This window comes from Thunnus albacares, chromosome 23 (genome assembly GCF_914725855.1).
Source record: "Thunnus albacares chromosome 23, fThuAlb1.1, whole genome shotgun sequence".
Taxonomy (NCBI): Eukaryota; Metazoa; Chordata; class Actinopteri; order Scombriformes; family Scombridae; genus Thunnus; species Thunnus albacares.
In genome coordinates, this window is record NC_058128.1 from 8,769,404 (window position 1) to 8,786,528 (window position 17,125).

At 37.7% G+C, this 17,125-nt stretch overlaps 2 protein-coding genes across 4 annotated transcripts in view; one reads left to right on the plus strand and one right to left on the minus strand.

Annotated features, from left to right (window-relative positions):
- The window catches only part of si:dkey-97m3.1 (fatty acyl-CoA reductase 1), a 58,075-nt gene extending 52,594 nt beyond the window's left edge, over positions 1-5,481 (plus strand). For 2 of the 3 annotated variants that reach the window (XM_044343190.1, XM_044343191.1), the window contains exons 8-13: positions 307-336; positions 639-706; positions 2,770-2,941; positions 3,037-3,166; positions 3,930-4,057; positions 4,987-5,481. In XM_044343190.1, the coding sequence (XP_044199125.1) occupies positions 307-336; positions 639-706; positions 2,770-2,941; positions 3,037-3,166; positions 3,930-4,057; positions 4,987-5,149 (691 nt within the window). In that variant the 3' untranslated portion in view covers positions 5,150-5,481. The remainder of the gene's footprint in view (positions 1-306; positions 337-638; positions 707-2,769; positions 2,942-3,036; positions 3,167-3,929; positions 4,058-4,986) is intronic. The other variant, XM_044343189.1, reaches the window with a different exon arrangement.
- A 3,265-nt stretch (positions 5,482-8,746) lies between these two features.
- On the minus strand, positions 8,747-15,019 carry LOC122975124 (endoplasmic reticulum-Golgi intermediate compartment protein 2-like). Its single transcript, XM_044343354.1, has 14 exons — positions 14,708-15,019; positions 13,095-13,228; positions 12,889-12,997; positions 12,718-12,764; positions 12,559-12,626; positions 12,337-12,377; positions 11,761-11,862; positions 11,482-11,577; positions 10,934-10,989; positions 10,371-10,469; positions 9,988-10,085; positions 9,741-9,903; positions 9,452-9,531; positions 8,747-9,305 (listed from the first exon to the last, which is right to left on the minus strand). Exons 2-14 carry the CDS (start codon positions 13,198-13,200, stop codon positions 9,225-9,227), a joined length of 1,146 nt encoding a protein of 381 aa, XP_044199289.1. The 5' UTR covers positions 13,201-13,228; positions 14,708-15,019; the 3' UTR covers positions 8,747-9,224.
- Positions 15,020-17,125: the final 2,106 nt, after the last annotated feature.

Consider the following 17,125-nt stretch of genomic DNA (forward strand, 5'->3'; position numbering starts at 1 on the left):
TCATGACAAAAGTTTTCCTTGGAAGCGTCTGACTCATTTCTTTTCCTCAACCGACCAAGTCAGTTTTTCCAGAGACAACATGGGAGAAACTTTGAGCTTCTGCTCCCTTATAATGTCACATAAGACAATAGATGCTGAGTCAGACTACTATGAAATACCTAAAACGTTGGTAAAATACCCAGACACGTTCAAAAAAGGAAAAAAAAAATCGATCATATCTCACAAATGCGATGATGTACATCCATATTGCTCACTGTTATGTGTTTACCGGTGTGTTTGTACCTGACAACTTGTACTTATTTTCAGAAGGAAAACTGAAAAACAGAAAAATAAAAGTTAAGTATTGATCCCTGCATTGGAAAGTATGTTAAGAGGCTAATTTAAGTTATTCAGCTTCTCCGTTTTATATGCACATTTCATATCTTGTCAGGTCTGCATGTGTTCTGTGCTCTATCAGAGAAATAGAGGCTCATAAATTCAAAAACCCATGTAAACGCAGGGAATGTATGATCTGCTGTAGCACTGTTGTTTCTTAGCTTACATAGACGCCTTGTAGAGTGCAGTGTTACCAGGGAAAATAGACTAATATGTATTTTTATGAGCATTATAATGACCTTCTCCTCCCACACACCCCGCAGACCTAAAGCAGCTCTGGTCTACAACTGCACGACCGGCGGCATCAACCCGTTCCACTGGGGAGAGATCGGTACGTACATTGTTTGTTGTGTTGCTTAAAGGTAATGGAAACCTGTCACTGCAGGCGAGTATTTATAGAGCTGTTGTGTCTGCGCCTGCTGGCATCCCACAATATTGTTGTCCCAGTTCGCTTTCATCATCACAAATCAATACTCCAGTGTTGTGACATAATGTCCCTGTGTTGTAGTTAGGTTGTTGTGTGTGTGTGTGTGTGTGTGTGTGTGTAGTTTGGGTTCTTATGGAGAGCGTCTGCCACCTGCTGGACAGAGAAGGAAGCTGGGAGGGTGTTAGTGGCATGCTGAAGACATATTTTGTATATCTTTTGTTTTTATTTGGTAATCAGAAATGTTCTGCCCCCAAAACCATCTTCCCTATGCACACATGTCTTTAATAATTACATGAGCGTTTATCTTTTTAATACAACATTGAACGTCTCCTTTCTGTTTACTCTCTAAGAGGCAAAATAGATATAAGTTTGCAACAAAGTCAACTTTTGCAGTAAAAAAGTAGTGTTTTAATTAAAAAAAACTGTCTAAAAAAACGGAGTGAAACTGAGTTTTTCTACAAGTAACTATTTTTTATTCACTATCAGTTAATCTGTTGTCTATTTTCACAATTAAATAGTTTTGTTCGGTCTATAAAACGCCAGAAAATGGTGAAAAACGCCTACATATTCAAATTATAATCATAGAGGACTAATAAAACTTAGTGTTCTATGATAATTATTAACAAATTGTACGTTTATTTTACATTACATTATTTTAATCACTCAAAATGATTATTATTATTCGTAATTTATAAAACCATACAAAGGATCCAGTTTGCGGAGAAGATGCTTAAAGCACAAATGTATCTATTTACATCAAACTTTATCTTTAAAAAATATACTTTAATAGTGTTTAAATATCTCCCTTCATTTTAGAGATATCCAACAATATGTACATTATGGATATGAACTGGTAATAGTGTTCAGAGCCTCCATTATTTGTCAGCTCTTATTCTGAGGTCACGATAGATGCGATGAAATTACACACGAAGAGTGAAAAACTCTCATTGTTTCCATCCCAGCGGTCGGGGATTAGAGGGCTGTGGATGTCAGGATAACAAGAGACCCTCTCTCTCTCTCCCGTTTCCTCTCAGATTAGCAAACATGCTCCCTTCACCGAGGAAATTGCTACCAGATGGCTCGTAGCAGGATTAGGTCTCATCACTGCGTTTTCACTTGTTATGAAAGAGGAACTGTGTGCTCTAATCTCACCGGCCTAAATGAGAGTCAGGAATGAAGCTAATCTAAAACACAAGCATCAGAGGAGACAAACGACAAAAGATGCACTGCATGTGTAGCCTATTTCTCCCTGAATGTGAAATAAAAGAGACTAGTAAAGGAAGAGGATCCAGCAAAGAATTGTGGGTACTCTGGCCCAGTTTTTTTTTTTTTTTTTTTCCTTTTTTTTAAATTATTATTTTTTATTGCAACTGTCCCAAACCTCAGAGGGCATCTCAAGGTTAGCAGCAACACTCCGAACAAGGCTTCAAGAAGCCGGACCACAGCTGGCTGTCATCTCGGATCTGGTCATCTTGCCCCCTGCAACCACTACATATCTGTTGCCATGGAAACACACCGTGCAAGGCCTAGTTTGCGTGCCGTGTGTGATGTAATGCCTGTAGTCACATGGCTCCTCTCTGTATCTTTGGATGGCTGCTGCTGCTGCTGGATTCTGGGAGGAGGGGGCCGGCTGTGCTGCCCAGTGGGGGAAATCATTCTGTGACTGCTCTTCTGCCTGATATTCCTCCGAGAACCAGAGCTGAAAATCATGTTATGATTAAGCCAGCCACGGTTTCTGAAAGTCATGATCCTCATGTACAAAAAGCAATCTATATCAACGTTGGTGGTTGTGGGTAACCAAGACTATGTGAATCTGCTTTTAAAGGATGTTTTTTTTACCACTGACTTTTAGAGCAAGGCTAGTTGACCAGAAATTCTTTTAAAACAGGATGTTGTTTTTCTTTTCTCCTTTGTCTCAGAGGAAAATACTTGTCTAATCCATCCCCTCAACCATTCATCTTTTGCAGAGCATCATGTGATGTCCTCCTTCAAGAGGAACCCCTTGGAGCAGGCCTTCCGCAGGCCCAATGCTAACATCACCTCCAACTACCTGATCAACCAGTACTGGATCCTGGTCAGCCACAAGTTCCCTGCCCTCATCTATGACCTCTTCCTGCGTCTCTCTGGACAGAAGCCGCAGTAAGAACCCGCAGCTGTCTGCTGTAATTGAAATCTAAAGAAAAGTTCCAGTGTGCGCTGCAACCTCTGACCTCCCCCTCCCCCTCTCCCTCTAGGATGATGCGTATCTTTAATCGCCTTCACAAGGCCATTGGCCTGCTGGAGTATTTCAGCAGTCAGGACTGGGAGTGGAACTCTGAGAATATGACCATGCTGATGAGCCAGCTAACCCCTGAGGACAGGAAGGTGGGATTCAAATAATGTATTTCCTAATCTTACTTTTAGGTACCAGATTGTCACGTTAGACATGTGGATGAGTATATTTGCTTATACTTTTCATGTGACACTATCTGAATGATCATTGTAAACACATCTTTTACCTAACTGATCCTCTGTGGAGGAATACAGTGGCAAAAATACCTACATTTACCCAAGTACTATACTTAAGTACAATTTTGAACCACTTGTACTGAATCCTTATACTTCACTACAATTATTGGACAGCAATAGTTACTAGTTTCTTTGTAGATTAAGATTTTTTTATACAAAGGATATGGTCATCTGGTAAAATATGGTTAATTGCACAGATAAAACTATGCAGTAATATATAAAGTAGTTCAAATTGGTTCCACATTGGCTTACAAGTAAATACACCAGTACATACTGATAATACTGTACTTACTTGAGTAAAATTTTGAATGCATGGTAAAAGTAGTACAACCACACCATAAAAACACTCTGTTCCAAGTACACAATGGATTGTTTTTAAGGTGTGGTTTGCTTCTTGTTCCAACACTGAAGAAATATTTGCTTCTACTATTTATTTAACCCTAAGGTTGAGAGAGCAGGCAGCTCTCCATACTACTTTATAATACTATCAGTGAGACTATTGCTCCATCTAGTGAGTGAAAGAGGAATTTCACATTTGTTTGTTTTTTTTTGTAAATAACTGTAGCTTTGGTTTGGCCTTTGTTCCAACAGGCTTTTAACTATCTTTTCTGTCTTGCAGACATTTAACTTTGATGTGCGCCAGCTGAACTGGCCAGAGTACATTGAGAATTATTGCATCGGCACCAAGAAGTACGTCCTGAATGAAGACATGTCTGACATTCCTGCTGCCAGGCAGCATCTGAGGAAGTAAGTCAACACAGAATGCAACATAAATACAGGATTTAAGTGGTCAGTCTGTATACCAACCAACAATGTTTTGGGAACAACCTCCTAGTTCTAACTTTTTTTAGTAAAAAAAAAAAAATCAATCAGTCAATATGACAGTTCTGGGTGTTTTAATGACACCATCAGACACCAGAGAATGTATTTTTATGAATGAAGTCCTAACCATCTTTGCAATTTCTACATTACCCATATATATCTTAAAATAAAAAAACATTTGCTTTTTTGTTATTTTAATGCAACATTGAATTGGTTCCCCTTATGTTTTTATAGATGATCCTCCTTTATATTATTCTGTCCAACAGGCAAGATAGATACTAGAAAAGTAAACTTTTACGTTTAACCATTTATCATTTTCATTTTTTTATCACTTTGTTTATAAAATGTCAGAAAAAGGAGAAAACTGCTCATTATAATTTCTTGGAACCCATGGTGGTGTCTTCAAATGTCTCCTTTTGTCCGATCAGTAGTCCAAAATCCAAAGAGATTCAGTTTACTATCATGTATGATGCATAAAAGCTGAAACAAGTAATTTTTTGGCATTTTTGCTTAAAAAATTACAGAAACGGTTACTTGATAATCAAACTATTTGCTGATTAGTTTTCTGTGGATCGATCAATAACTACTTAAAATCATTATTAAACTCACTGTTAAGATAAGAAAAGGTGTGTTCAGGATTCATAATATAACTGAAAGCACAAACGTATTCATAAGCTGTGCTGTATGTAATCATGTACACCTTTTAAGTTTTATTGTAAGGGCATGCATGTAGAATTACCTTCGTTTAATGTTTATTATTATTATTATTAGTAATATTAGTATTAGTATTATATATTTTTAAACCTTTACATTATTTTCTCATTCATACCTCCTCTCTCTTTCCTCTTTCCCAGACTGAGGAACATCCGCTACACCTTCAACACGCTGTTGGTCGTTTTCATCTGGAGAGTGTTCATCGCCCGCTCCCAGATGGCCAGAAACATCTGGTACTTTGTGGTCAGCCTCTGTTTCAAGTTCCTGTCCTACTTCCGCGCATCCAGCACCTTAACCAACTGAGTCTTCCTCACCGCTTCAAGCCAGAGACAGCAGCCCCTCACCCTCTGCTGTCGGCAGAAAGTAACATCTGAGACTCTGACCATCGACGAAGGACACCCCAAATCCTCCTCTAGTGTGGACAAGCAGGCAGGGGCTGCGCTTGAGTGAAGCACTCGGAACGGAAAAAAAAGAGGTCTACTAGCCATGAATTATTTGTTTAGTTTGGAAATCTCATCAGTACCTGCACTGTTCAGTCACCAAACCCCGTCCAAAAAAAAAAAGAAAAGTGTTGTCATTCATTTTTGTACCCACTGTTTTCTTCTCAAAGTGGCCAATTATATATGCAACAATAAGCCTTTTGTGTGACTTTCATTTTCTTTTCCACATCACCGTTTCCATCCTCTTGAATCTAGGTACATTGCCTTGCCTTGTGATGATTTCTTTTCATACTTGAAATATGACAGTGCTTCAGTGGAGGACAATTTCTATAAGATTATTTTGGTTCTCTGTTTTTTACTGTGGGGATATCCAAGTCCTCTCTTTAATACGCAGGTGATTTGGATATCTGTATGTCTTGCATTACGTGTATCTACTGCCTTTTTAAGATGACACACAAAACCTAACTGGTGGTTATTTGTCTCAAGGTCAGTCCACAGATTACTGAGACAGCACTTGACTAGTATTAAAGCGAAATTCTGACCACACATGATACTACAGGTACCGAAACATACAAATATGCCATCTTTCGTGTTGTTGAGGTTGTTACTTATTTACTATCACAAATGATAACGTCAGTATGTCTCTGAACAAACCTTGTTTGTTTGAATGCTCATCCACTTTTTGCCTGTTTGTACAGCAGTTTGTACTGAAACTAAGTTTACTACTTTTACATCTTTATACTTGCGTCAAAGGCTAGTCTGATATATGTGGTAGACCTTGGCAGTGTATTATATATAAATAAGAGTACATCAGAGTCAAGTTTATTTGTATAGCCCAGTATCATATACAGTGTCTCTCAACAGATCCCCCACCAAGCCCAAGTTTTCTAAAAAGACAACCCCCCAAAAAAAATGTTGGTATATAAGGGATGAACCTCAAAAAGCATTTTAAAGAGAGATCACCCCTTTCTCGGACAGCTGGGGGTGAAATTGGAGCTATAGGTAAGAAAATGGCAATTACAATTTACCATCAAGTAGAAAAAATGCCACATACAGTGTGGTTATAATCCAACAACAGGATTATAATAGGCCCAAAGCTAATGGAATAAATCTAAAATCCAAGGAATGGCCCAAACAGCCCCAGAAGACAGCAGCGGACCAGTCGGGATTTGCCTCAGGATTTCTTCTAGTTCTTGAGGCAGGCCTCGGTATAACGAAAGGGTCATAAAGTTCGTCAGCTATAGCTGAGTATGATCATGTTTTATGTTAGAGGCACATTTAAAATCAGCCCTAGCATGAATTGGAAGCTAATGAAGGGACGGTTAGATTGGTCAAATTTAAACATGCGTATTGAATTATGCTGTATTATAAGATGGAGTTTTCCATTTGCATGAGAGACTTTCAACTTTACCTACATTTGGGAGGAGAAATGTCTTTGCTGTCTAGCTTTTGGCAGCTAAGAAATCAAGACTTAAAATCAAAGTACATGTAGCTGCTAAAAAGGTTACTGAGTGAAAGCCTGTAGAGAAAACTAGAGGACCAAGTACAGAGCCTTGAGGGACGCCATATCTTACGGATGGAGGGGCAGATTGCTATTTCTTTTAGCAAGACCTACTTTGACCTATTAGACCACGAGAGTGCGAGGTTATGGACCAGAGACTTGGTGAAGGCCCTGCTGACATTACATCCTTGATCCCAAGTTTTGGATGATCTGTAAATAGTTGAACATTGCATATTATTCTTATAGACTTACCAAAAACTGTATTTGACTGTTGATTTTTGCTTGGTGAGTGTCTTCACAGGATTCCACCACAGAGCTTCCCACACAGAGTCTACCAAAAGTGTTTAAGTGTGACAGGCAAGTCTGGTTTTTACTAAACCAATAAGAAAACTGTGTATAGTATTGTATATGTTGCAAGGCTTGACTCTTGACAGAATACAAATGCGTAACAGTGATGAGCCTTTAAGGGAGAAAAAGGGACAAAATTAAATAAATGTTTATGCAAAGCCTATATCTATGGTGTAACTATGGTAACTGTCCTCTTAATTTCAGAAGGGGATAATGAACCAAAATGTCTGGCCTGTATGATGATGTGGTTTTGTCAGATTTGTTCATACAGAGCTACAGGGCTATTGTAATGGTGTCGTCCGTGTGGAGGTTTGCTCTCATGTGTGTCCATTTGACAACAAAGTGCTGTCTTTGCTGTTAGCATACCAAAACGAATAGCACTGTTGGTACACTAAACCCACGGCTGGAGCTACTGTTACTGTATGTAACAAACAGCAACACATTAACCAATGACTTCATCTTATTCTTTCAAATGTCGTTTGCAAAATGTTTGACCACCTCTATTCCCTGCTCTGACAACACTTCATTCAAGTCTGCTTGGCAAAACTGAAATAAACTAGAAGAGAAAAAGTGCAAGTGTGCGGTCCATTAAACTTGCATTCAAGCTCAACATGTAGTTTCTTTACAAAACCTCAATTACCAGCCACCTCAAACCACTTTTTGGACTACTATTCTGTTTCTTCTGCTGCTGCTTTCCAGTGTTTGAAAAAAAAATACCCCAGTGATGTCATCAGGGTTATCTCAGATTGGGTTTAGAAACTACAAATTTATACCGGAAAGCCTGTGTTACAGACAGGGTGCGTGAAGTTTGAAAGACATTGGGCATTGGTCATGGGAAATGAAAGATCCAGCATTTTTGGAGCTTGGTTAATGCTAGGGACTAAAAGTCAAGATATATCTGCATCTACTACTTTGATTTTTTTTTTAACCATTGTCTTAATCTTTCTTTCACAAGTCCCCCGATAAAATACTAAATCACTGGAGTATCTTTTAAACTGTGAAGCAGTACAGAGAATTTAGGTAATTTTTCAACTCTACTAGTTATGTCGTGCTTTTTTGTTCTGAGGCATTTCCAGGCTTCAAATGATCCCATCTGTCTCAATTCTCAAACTATTCAGACTTCGTTATAAGCTCGTTAGTTTACAATATGCTCACTTTCTACAGTAAATGTAGCAGTTATTATCAAGGGCATGTATCACCTCTTTAAAAGAGTTTCTATTTTAAAAGATGTTGGATTTACGCTGTAGGCCAATAAAAGGGCACAAATCAGCTGTGTCTGCACCAAGAAACCTTTTGAAATTGGATGTGAGTAAATCAAAGCATGTGGATATCAGATGTATATATTTATATTTGTCCACATATAAGAATCAGGACTTTGAGGGATGTGTAATCACTATTTTTGATAAAGGTTGAGATTGATACCAATACCACATTAATGTTATATTCTCGTAAGTGATTTCATAATTTACCTTCAGTGACCTGCCTGACTGGCATCATTTCATGCTTCACATTTTATCCAGATCCAACTGTTCAGATCCAAATCTTTCATATCTTCTTGAAGATTTCAAACTCATTAATACTGCGAAACAAAACTACACTAGACTTCTTGAATTGCTGCGGGTATTTAAACTTTAATGGAGTTGGAATGACAACAAAAAGATCAGTATCACGTGCTGCTTCAGCAAACACAACAGAACGCTTAAGAGATTTCAGAAGAAACAAAACACTTTATGACATTCAAAGAAGATATCACTTAAAAAAAACACATACAACTGCAGTCACAGTGCACACATTTCTTCTAAAGTGCAATAAACAGATGGGTATTCAAGTGAACAGCACAACATTTAACAGACAGCTTTTCCTTTTACAGTAGAAAAACATAGATAATGATGTTGGCAATTAAAAAACACAACTCTTTACAAATGAAACAACAATAAATAACATGAGATAGCCTCTGATGGTCTGAATTAAGCCATCTGTCCTGGTGGAACTGTTCGTTTATTCGAATGGTTTGTCACATCACCATTAAAGGTCAGCGGGTAGAATCAGCAGTTCGATGATGGCCGAGACCCGGGTCACTGGAAAGCAGCTACTCCTGAGGGGCGTTGTCAGCCAACAGAGGGGTCTGATGATTGTTCAGGTTGTTCATCTGATTGTTCAGTGGCGCATCCTAGAACAGATTCAGTACAGTCTATTAGGCCTACTCTATTGTGTTTATGGTTCTCTAATACAGACAGAGACCATTTTTTTCTGATATAGAGCAAAATATTGCCTGTCTGTTGGGCAAGAGGAAGCAAGTATTTTGGATAACGGTACCTCTCTGGGTCTGTAGACTCCGAGCTTAAAGCGACAGCAGATAACATCAAAACAGACGCCAACAAGCCCATGGAGCATGCCTTTAAAGAGGGAGGAACACACAGAAATGAATAGATTAGTTCAGACATTTAAACATTTTATTTAGAGAAATGCCACATAGTAAGTTGCGAAAATACTTTTATGAGACATATTGATTTGTTTAAGCACCTCTGAGGCTGCAAATTAGCCTCAGCTGCTACAACAAAGACAAATTAAATAAATGTCATTGTTTCAAGTGAACTAGATTTACCTGTGGTGGAGAATATTCCCCCGATAATGCCACAAAGTCGCACCAGGAACTGCCACAGCGGCATATGCTGCTCGCTGACCGTCACCATCAGAGAGCTGGTGTCATACTTCACAAAGATGCCGGACACACCGTGACTGCCTGCCGCGTGGTTTATCACCCGCTCCTTGAAAAACAGACAGCGTGGCGGTTATTATCGTTTTCTAAAATCCTTTATCTCTCTACTCGCTTCGCGTTACTCTTTACTCACCCGCTCAGTCACGGAAAACTGGTGCGTGTCTGCAGATATCTTGTATGTGTTGAGTCTGGTGGGCACCACTGTGATGAAGTACTGGAACATCTGGTTGTCTGGTTGCAGAAACACACAAGAAAGGAGTAGTGTAAATAGTGAAATTTTATACTTCTATCAAATCCATCATAGTGCTTTCTGTAAAGAAAGCTTCTTCCCAATAATACCTAACTTAACAGTGATCATCCAAGGTTAGCTGAGGACAGTTTAGGCCAACTCATGATGCAACACGTCCCAGCAGCTCATTAATTCTGCAGAAAACTCTGTTCAAATGCACTTTGGGAGGAAACACACTCCATCATTTGTTTTATCCTCTCTTGTCTGTGGGAGTAGCAGTAACTTACTGTTATAGGTGATTTTCTCTGTGCCATCCAGAGGATTGATGATGCCTGGTATCTCCTCCCCAAAAGATAAATGGTCTATTCGATGGGAGAAGTTGTACGCTGTAATGCAACGATGAGAGGAGGCTCGGGTTCAGTTAAGGCTGTGGAGACTCAATGAAAGGCCTTTAAGTAAAAGTGGAAAAAATATATATTCTGCATTTGTAGGCTACAGATCCGTCATCATAACTCTGACTGAGGAGAAAAACAAAGCACCTCAGTAACACATAATAATATATCTGATATGCAACATGTGAATCTGAATCAAACTTTAAATGTGTTCAATATTTTGTACATGAAATTCCTAGAGAAAGATATACGCAATATTCAGCTGAACAAATACTATTTTTGGCCGCCAAACAACTGCTTTTTCTCTCATCAAATTTAGCAGTACTGTTGGCAGGACAGCCAAAATAATTTTGCCTGCAGACATTTGCAGATTATAAAAGAGCTGCACTAAAAAAACAAGCCAAAGAAAAGCATTCAAGCATAAGTAGAAAAACAGATTCTCTAAAAATTTTACATACTCTCATGGCTCACAAAAGCTGCAATGTGGGCATGGCCCTGAGGATGGTGAATAGGCCTGAAAAAGAAAAAATACTGGTATTATTATTATATATAAAGATAGTAAACTGGGCTGGGTATCGTTTAAAAGATTACGATACCAGCACCAATACCAATACATTTCATTCAACACTCATGTGAATTATTTTTACATAAATACATTTTGAAAGTGTTCAAGTTATGAAATAACTATACAAAACTGTACAGTGAAGTATTATCACCACAGACTGTATGGGTTGTAGCTGCTGTCATAGTGGGCCAATCATACGTTACATTAAATCAAAGAACACTTGCAGTGATTGGCTGCGAGCAGAACCATACAAATAGTCATTTTTTTCTAAATCAAGGTACAAAAAGGATCGAATACAGTTATTGTTTGAGTGGAGAAGTTTCCATACTACTTGCTAGTGACTGCGGTTTTATGACACTAGTCTGAGACATTATTTACACAGAGCAGAACAACCTTCAGATATATCTGTTGGTGCCTTTTTCACAATTCACAGTTTCTTACTTTCCCACAGTGATGTGCAGGTTTCCTGCCACCTTGTTGACGTAGACGTGCCCGTGTATCCTGCAAGCATTAAGCGGCTCCATAGAAGCATCCTCCCTACACACACACACAATTATTGAGCACATAATTCATGGTTTATTAACAGTATATCTAACAGGCTTCATAATGTCTACATGGAATCTTAGATGCACAACTGTCCAGCATTTTGTTTGCTTTTTGTGATATCAATAAATAAGTGATCACAAAGAAGAAAAGTTCTTTTGTACAAACAAAACTGACCGTGGCGGCAGGGCAGTGGGAGATCCTTTGAGGACAGTTTTGTACAGAACTTCCTGAAGAGCATGTTCCTCTCTCAGCCTGCTCTGAATGAGAAGCAACGTCCTGAGGACAAAAAAAAAAACAGGTTGGCAACATGCACAAATTGCTCAAAACTACATTTGTACACAAACTACACCTGGAATGCAGTTATGCAAGTTTCACTAACTGCTACCAACACCTGAATGTTTCAGAAAATACAAAAACAACGTTTGAAATCTCTAAGTACCCACTCCAGTTGTTCTGCATAGCTCTAAATCTAAAGAGCTTTCTATGGCAACAAAAAGCAAAACTTCTTTTTCAAGGTGCCTGCAAGTTTTATCACCTTAAAAAAACCTTCTTAAGGCTTTTTAAGGTGTCAATTAAAATGGAAAATTGATCAAATTTAATCACAAAACAAACTGAAAAAGAAAGTAACAACACATCAACTAACAACTACATTTTTCAGACCTTTTAAACTAAAATTAAGACATAAAACACTGAACTTATAGTATACAGAAGCTAATTTAAAGACTTTTCCTACTTGCAGACCCTATTTACCTTTGCCATAATCTCTGTTGTGGAGTCAGTTCAAAAGTAACCTGAAAAAACATACAAAGAGAACAGACAGTTGTAAAAAGTAACATCTCTAAAACCTGAGAGATAAAAAATCCTATCTGGATGGTTCAATGATAACATGCGCTGCAAAAATTCACAAGCTTGTGTCAGTGTTACGTTACTACTAATAAACAGTTACTAGCAACCTCACGTAGGATTACTCACAGGCTCGTACTGGAGGCCGTTAGACGTGATCATGGTCTCAGCCAGGTCCAGAATATCCGCTCCGACATCTGCCATCACAGACAATGAATTACTACATTAACTGATGCATATATATATATACATCTGCAATGCATGTCAACGAGTGGTTAGGATACTCACGCTGGCATTTCATGGCAACTGTAGTGTCGATATTTATTCTCAATTTACTATAAATGAAGAAAAAGACAGTATCAATCAGTCATAAGCTGTGGCTGTAAGCATGCAGTGAGAGTACAAATCCAAATGTTCTTTGTAGTAATCAATATTCAATAACTCTGAATTAAAACTCACCTGGAAAAATCCTTGTCAACTTCATATTCATACTTCATCCAAGTGTCTCGATAAACAAAGAACTCTAAGATAGCCAAAAGTGCCATGGCACCGAAAGCTATCAGTGACACTGTGGATGAAACAGAGGAGTATTCAACCATATTCTGTACATCAGTAAGAAAATCATAATACTGCTGTTGTGTTTTTTTTTGCAGAATCTGTCCCACCTGTTCCTCCCGTAGCCGAGGTCTCCACATAGCTCTCCGACACTTTGGGGAAGGCGTCCAGCTCCTTCACCAAGCTCAGGGCTTTCTTCCGGGACACACGCCTCATCTTCAGGTTCACTTCTCCACCTCCTCCACTATAAATAAAACACATCAGAGCGTCAGAGTTATAACCAGGATCCCAGTCTAACAAACAAACACAAAACAAACTGCAGCAAACTGGTCATGAATGTTGGGGAAGCATATTCTGAAATTGGACATTTTTGCCAAGAGCTGATTTGTAGTAATTTCTTCTAAAACAAATTAAAGCTGCAATAATTAGTCAATTAATTGATTGGACAAGTGAAAGAAAATGAATTGCCAACTATTTTCATAATCAACTAATCATTGAAATATTTTTTCTAGCAAAAATGCCAAATATTTGATAATTATGGCTTCTCAGATGTGAGAATTTGCCATTTTTCTTGGTCTTACATTAAAGTAAATTGAATATTTTTGGGTTTTGGACTGTAAAACAAAACTATTATTGAAGTCACCTTGTGCTGTAGCATACTGTGATGAGCTTTATTCACTATTTTCTAATGATCTGTAGAACAAACAATTAGTCAATTAATCAAGAAAATAAATTAGCAGATTGATGCAGATATCAACACTGAGTCATTAGCAGCTGTTTCTGAGCTATTTATTACTAAAAAATAAACTATTTCCAAATGTCTGCAATCAGTCAAGATGATGAGCAAAAATTATTTCAACTCAGAAGAAGAAAATACTGTATGTAGTATTTATTCTGGCATAGTATTTTCAATTATTTTTATACAGCAGGTGGATCGTTTAAAGCTTCCTGTCAAGATACTGACTGTCAGTCTGCTGCCTCAAATGAAAACAAGTTTTTGTAAATATCTCAAATATATAAAAGCATGTAATTAATGAGAAATAATATTATATAGGTTGAAACGGGAAGTGATTATGATAATTAAACACATTACATGATCAGTTTTGATAATCTAAGAAAGAAATAGCATTGATTATTAAAATCATATCACACCAATAATTTTTTACACCTGGTATCATAAACATAGAAGCAAATACTGATATAAATATGTTATATAGGCTAAACCTTGACACACTAGAAATAAGAAATATTAGTTGAAATATACAGTATTAATACTGCATTTACATTTCAACTAATATTTCATATTTACACTATTTACACTATTTACATTATTATTTACACTGTTGTTATATATTGCAGTATGATGCAGATATTTTTACATATTTCTTATTTTCTATTTTTCTTATAATTCTCTGTGCTTATTTATATTTCGAGTCTGAAAAGTGAGCAACTGTAACATGACCCAGTTTCCCCTCAGGGATCAATAAAGTATTTCCGATTCTGATTGAACACTTCATATAAACACTACAGGGATCCTGCAGGGAAAAAAAACAATAGGAAATTAAAAATGATAAGGAACAATAAGCTTACTATAAAGTCAACAATACGCATCATAGACACGTTAAAGTCATAAAAAACGATAGAGATGTTTTACTGAACATATACATCTACTGACTGTCCACCATGAAGCAGCAGATATCAGTTTATTTATTATTGATCTCACCTCTTTTAGCGTCTAATTAGATCTTCATCCATAGTAGCTCTTACTGTAGCTTCAATGATATCGGTATTTCGGTGCAGCATGATCCATCCATGATGCTGGCCGTGGATGGATTATTATCCATCCATGATGCTGGCCCTGGCTCGCTTTCTTGTTTGGGTAAATCAGAGCGTGTATAACGTGCGCGCCCCCGGCTCCCGTACAGCGTGAGCGCGCAGCGAACAATATACTATCCGGTCAGGAGGTGGCGCTTTAACACCGAAATGTCGAAATTCATTCGTTTGATAATAGATTTTGTAATTGCTTTATGGATCATTTTGAACAGACAAGTAAAATAAAAATGTTTAATAATGAATTTGAATGTGTTATAACTTATAGACTTTTATAGGAAGAAAATACAAATTTGTGGCTCTGATTCCTGCCATTTAACACAGATCTGTCAATATCTGACCTATATATTTCTAAGTTTTGTAAAGGTTAAATAAGTGTATTGCCTCATGCTGAATAAATTATAGCAGACTGCTTAGTTTCTCTCCTCCAGCTGGTCACTTTTTTGCTATTCTGTAATGTTACATAGCACATATTAAAATGGGTTCATCTGCACATCTGCAATAGTTTTTTATTTTTCATGGTGCATTCCCAGCCTGTTGCAAGAAAGGCATAAACATCTCCTTTGTCCTCTGGGTGATAATAGCAGCCTGCACCACTCGGTTGTAGTTGATCATTATCATGTCTTCACATTAGGTTTTTCTCTCCTGTCAACCCAAAGTGTGAGCAATGCAACTTCATGCCTGGTGTGCAGCTCCACCACATGCCTGCAAACACTCCTCCTGCAAGTTATTTATGCCTTTTTAAGAGGAGGTCAGTGCTTTTTAAGATGGGTTAGTGTCACTGCTGATGGATGTCACGCATACACACGACTTCTCTGCTTCTTGCATTAATCTTATGATTCATAACATTAGAATAGGCCAGTTTAATCCACCTAAAAGCATAGTGTCAGTTTAAAACATTATCTATGACAGTGCTTTTGTCTTACTACATAACTGGATTGGTTAAGAGACCGAATGCTCCTTTGCAGAGGAGAAACAGACATTAAAAAAAAAGAAGAAAACCAACTGAATCTTCAGGTGAAACATGGAAAATGAAAGTGAGCTTTTAACTGAATAATCTTCCTGTCTTAGCCGTTGGTTTCATTACAAACAACGACTATGAAAAACAAGCTCTGTTCTCATCCATCTCTATTTATAACCAATCAGTGTGGCGATTTCAAGAAAGGGACTGCTAACAAAAACTGGCTGAATGCATTACTTAAATTGCAGTTTGAGAAAGCATACAGTCCGGGGGGGAAAGTACAAAAGCATTATGTATAATGTGAAAGTATTGCTGCACAGTACAAAAGGTGCTTATACACTCACCGAGCACTTTATTAGGAACACCTGTGCAATCTAATGCAATCCAATACAACGGCTCTGCCATAAATTCTACTTTTACGAAGCTTATACTTTTAATTCTACTTTATGTTTATTATTGAGGTCGTAGTGGGCGGTGGTGGTGTACTTGGGTGCATTATATTGAAAAGTGTTCATACATGAAGGGGGCAATATATTAACACTTTTCAATATAATGCACTCCAGTACACTTCCACTACCATCCTCTACAACCTTAATATTAAACAAAAAGTAGAATTATCACCTTTCTGTCAATGCCAACAAAAACTGAAAATGTATAAGCTTCCTAAAAGTAGAATTTATGGCAGAGCTGTTGTATTAGATTGCACAGGTGCTTTCATGCTATGCATAATGCTGTTGGACTTGCACCAGACTATATGCTTTCTCACACTGCAATTTAAGTAATGCAGTCAGCCCACTTTTGTTAGCAGTCCTTTTTTGAAATGTCCAGACGGATAAGTTACAGTGATAGATGAGTGCAGCGTTACTTTCTTATAGCCTTTGTTTGCACTGAAACCCACACACAGAATGATTCAGTTAAGAACTTAGTTTCACTCCCCATATTTCCAACTGAAAATACAGTCAGTTTTTTTTTAAATTTTTAACACATGTTTGTCCTTTGCAAAAGGGCAATTAGTTTCTGAACCAATCTAGTCGTATAATGGCATAAAGCGCTGGCACTGATGATATTTTAAACTGAAACTATGCTTTTTAGAGGGATTAATCTAGTCTATTCTAATGTTAATGATCTCACATTCATGTAAGAAGCAGAGAAGTTGCATGTATGCATGGCATCCATCAGCAGTGACACTAACCCATCTTAAGAAGCACTGACCTCATCTTAAAAAGGCATAAATAACTTGCAGGAGGAGTGTTTACAAGCATGTGGTCGAGCTGCACAGCAGGCATGAAGTTGCATTGCTCACACTTTGACTTGACAAGAGGGCAAAACCTAATGTGAAGACATGATAAT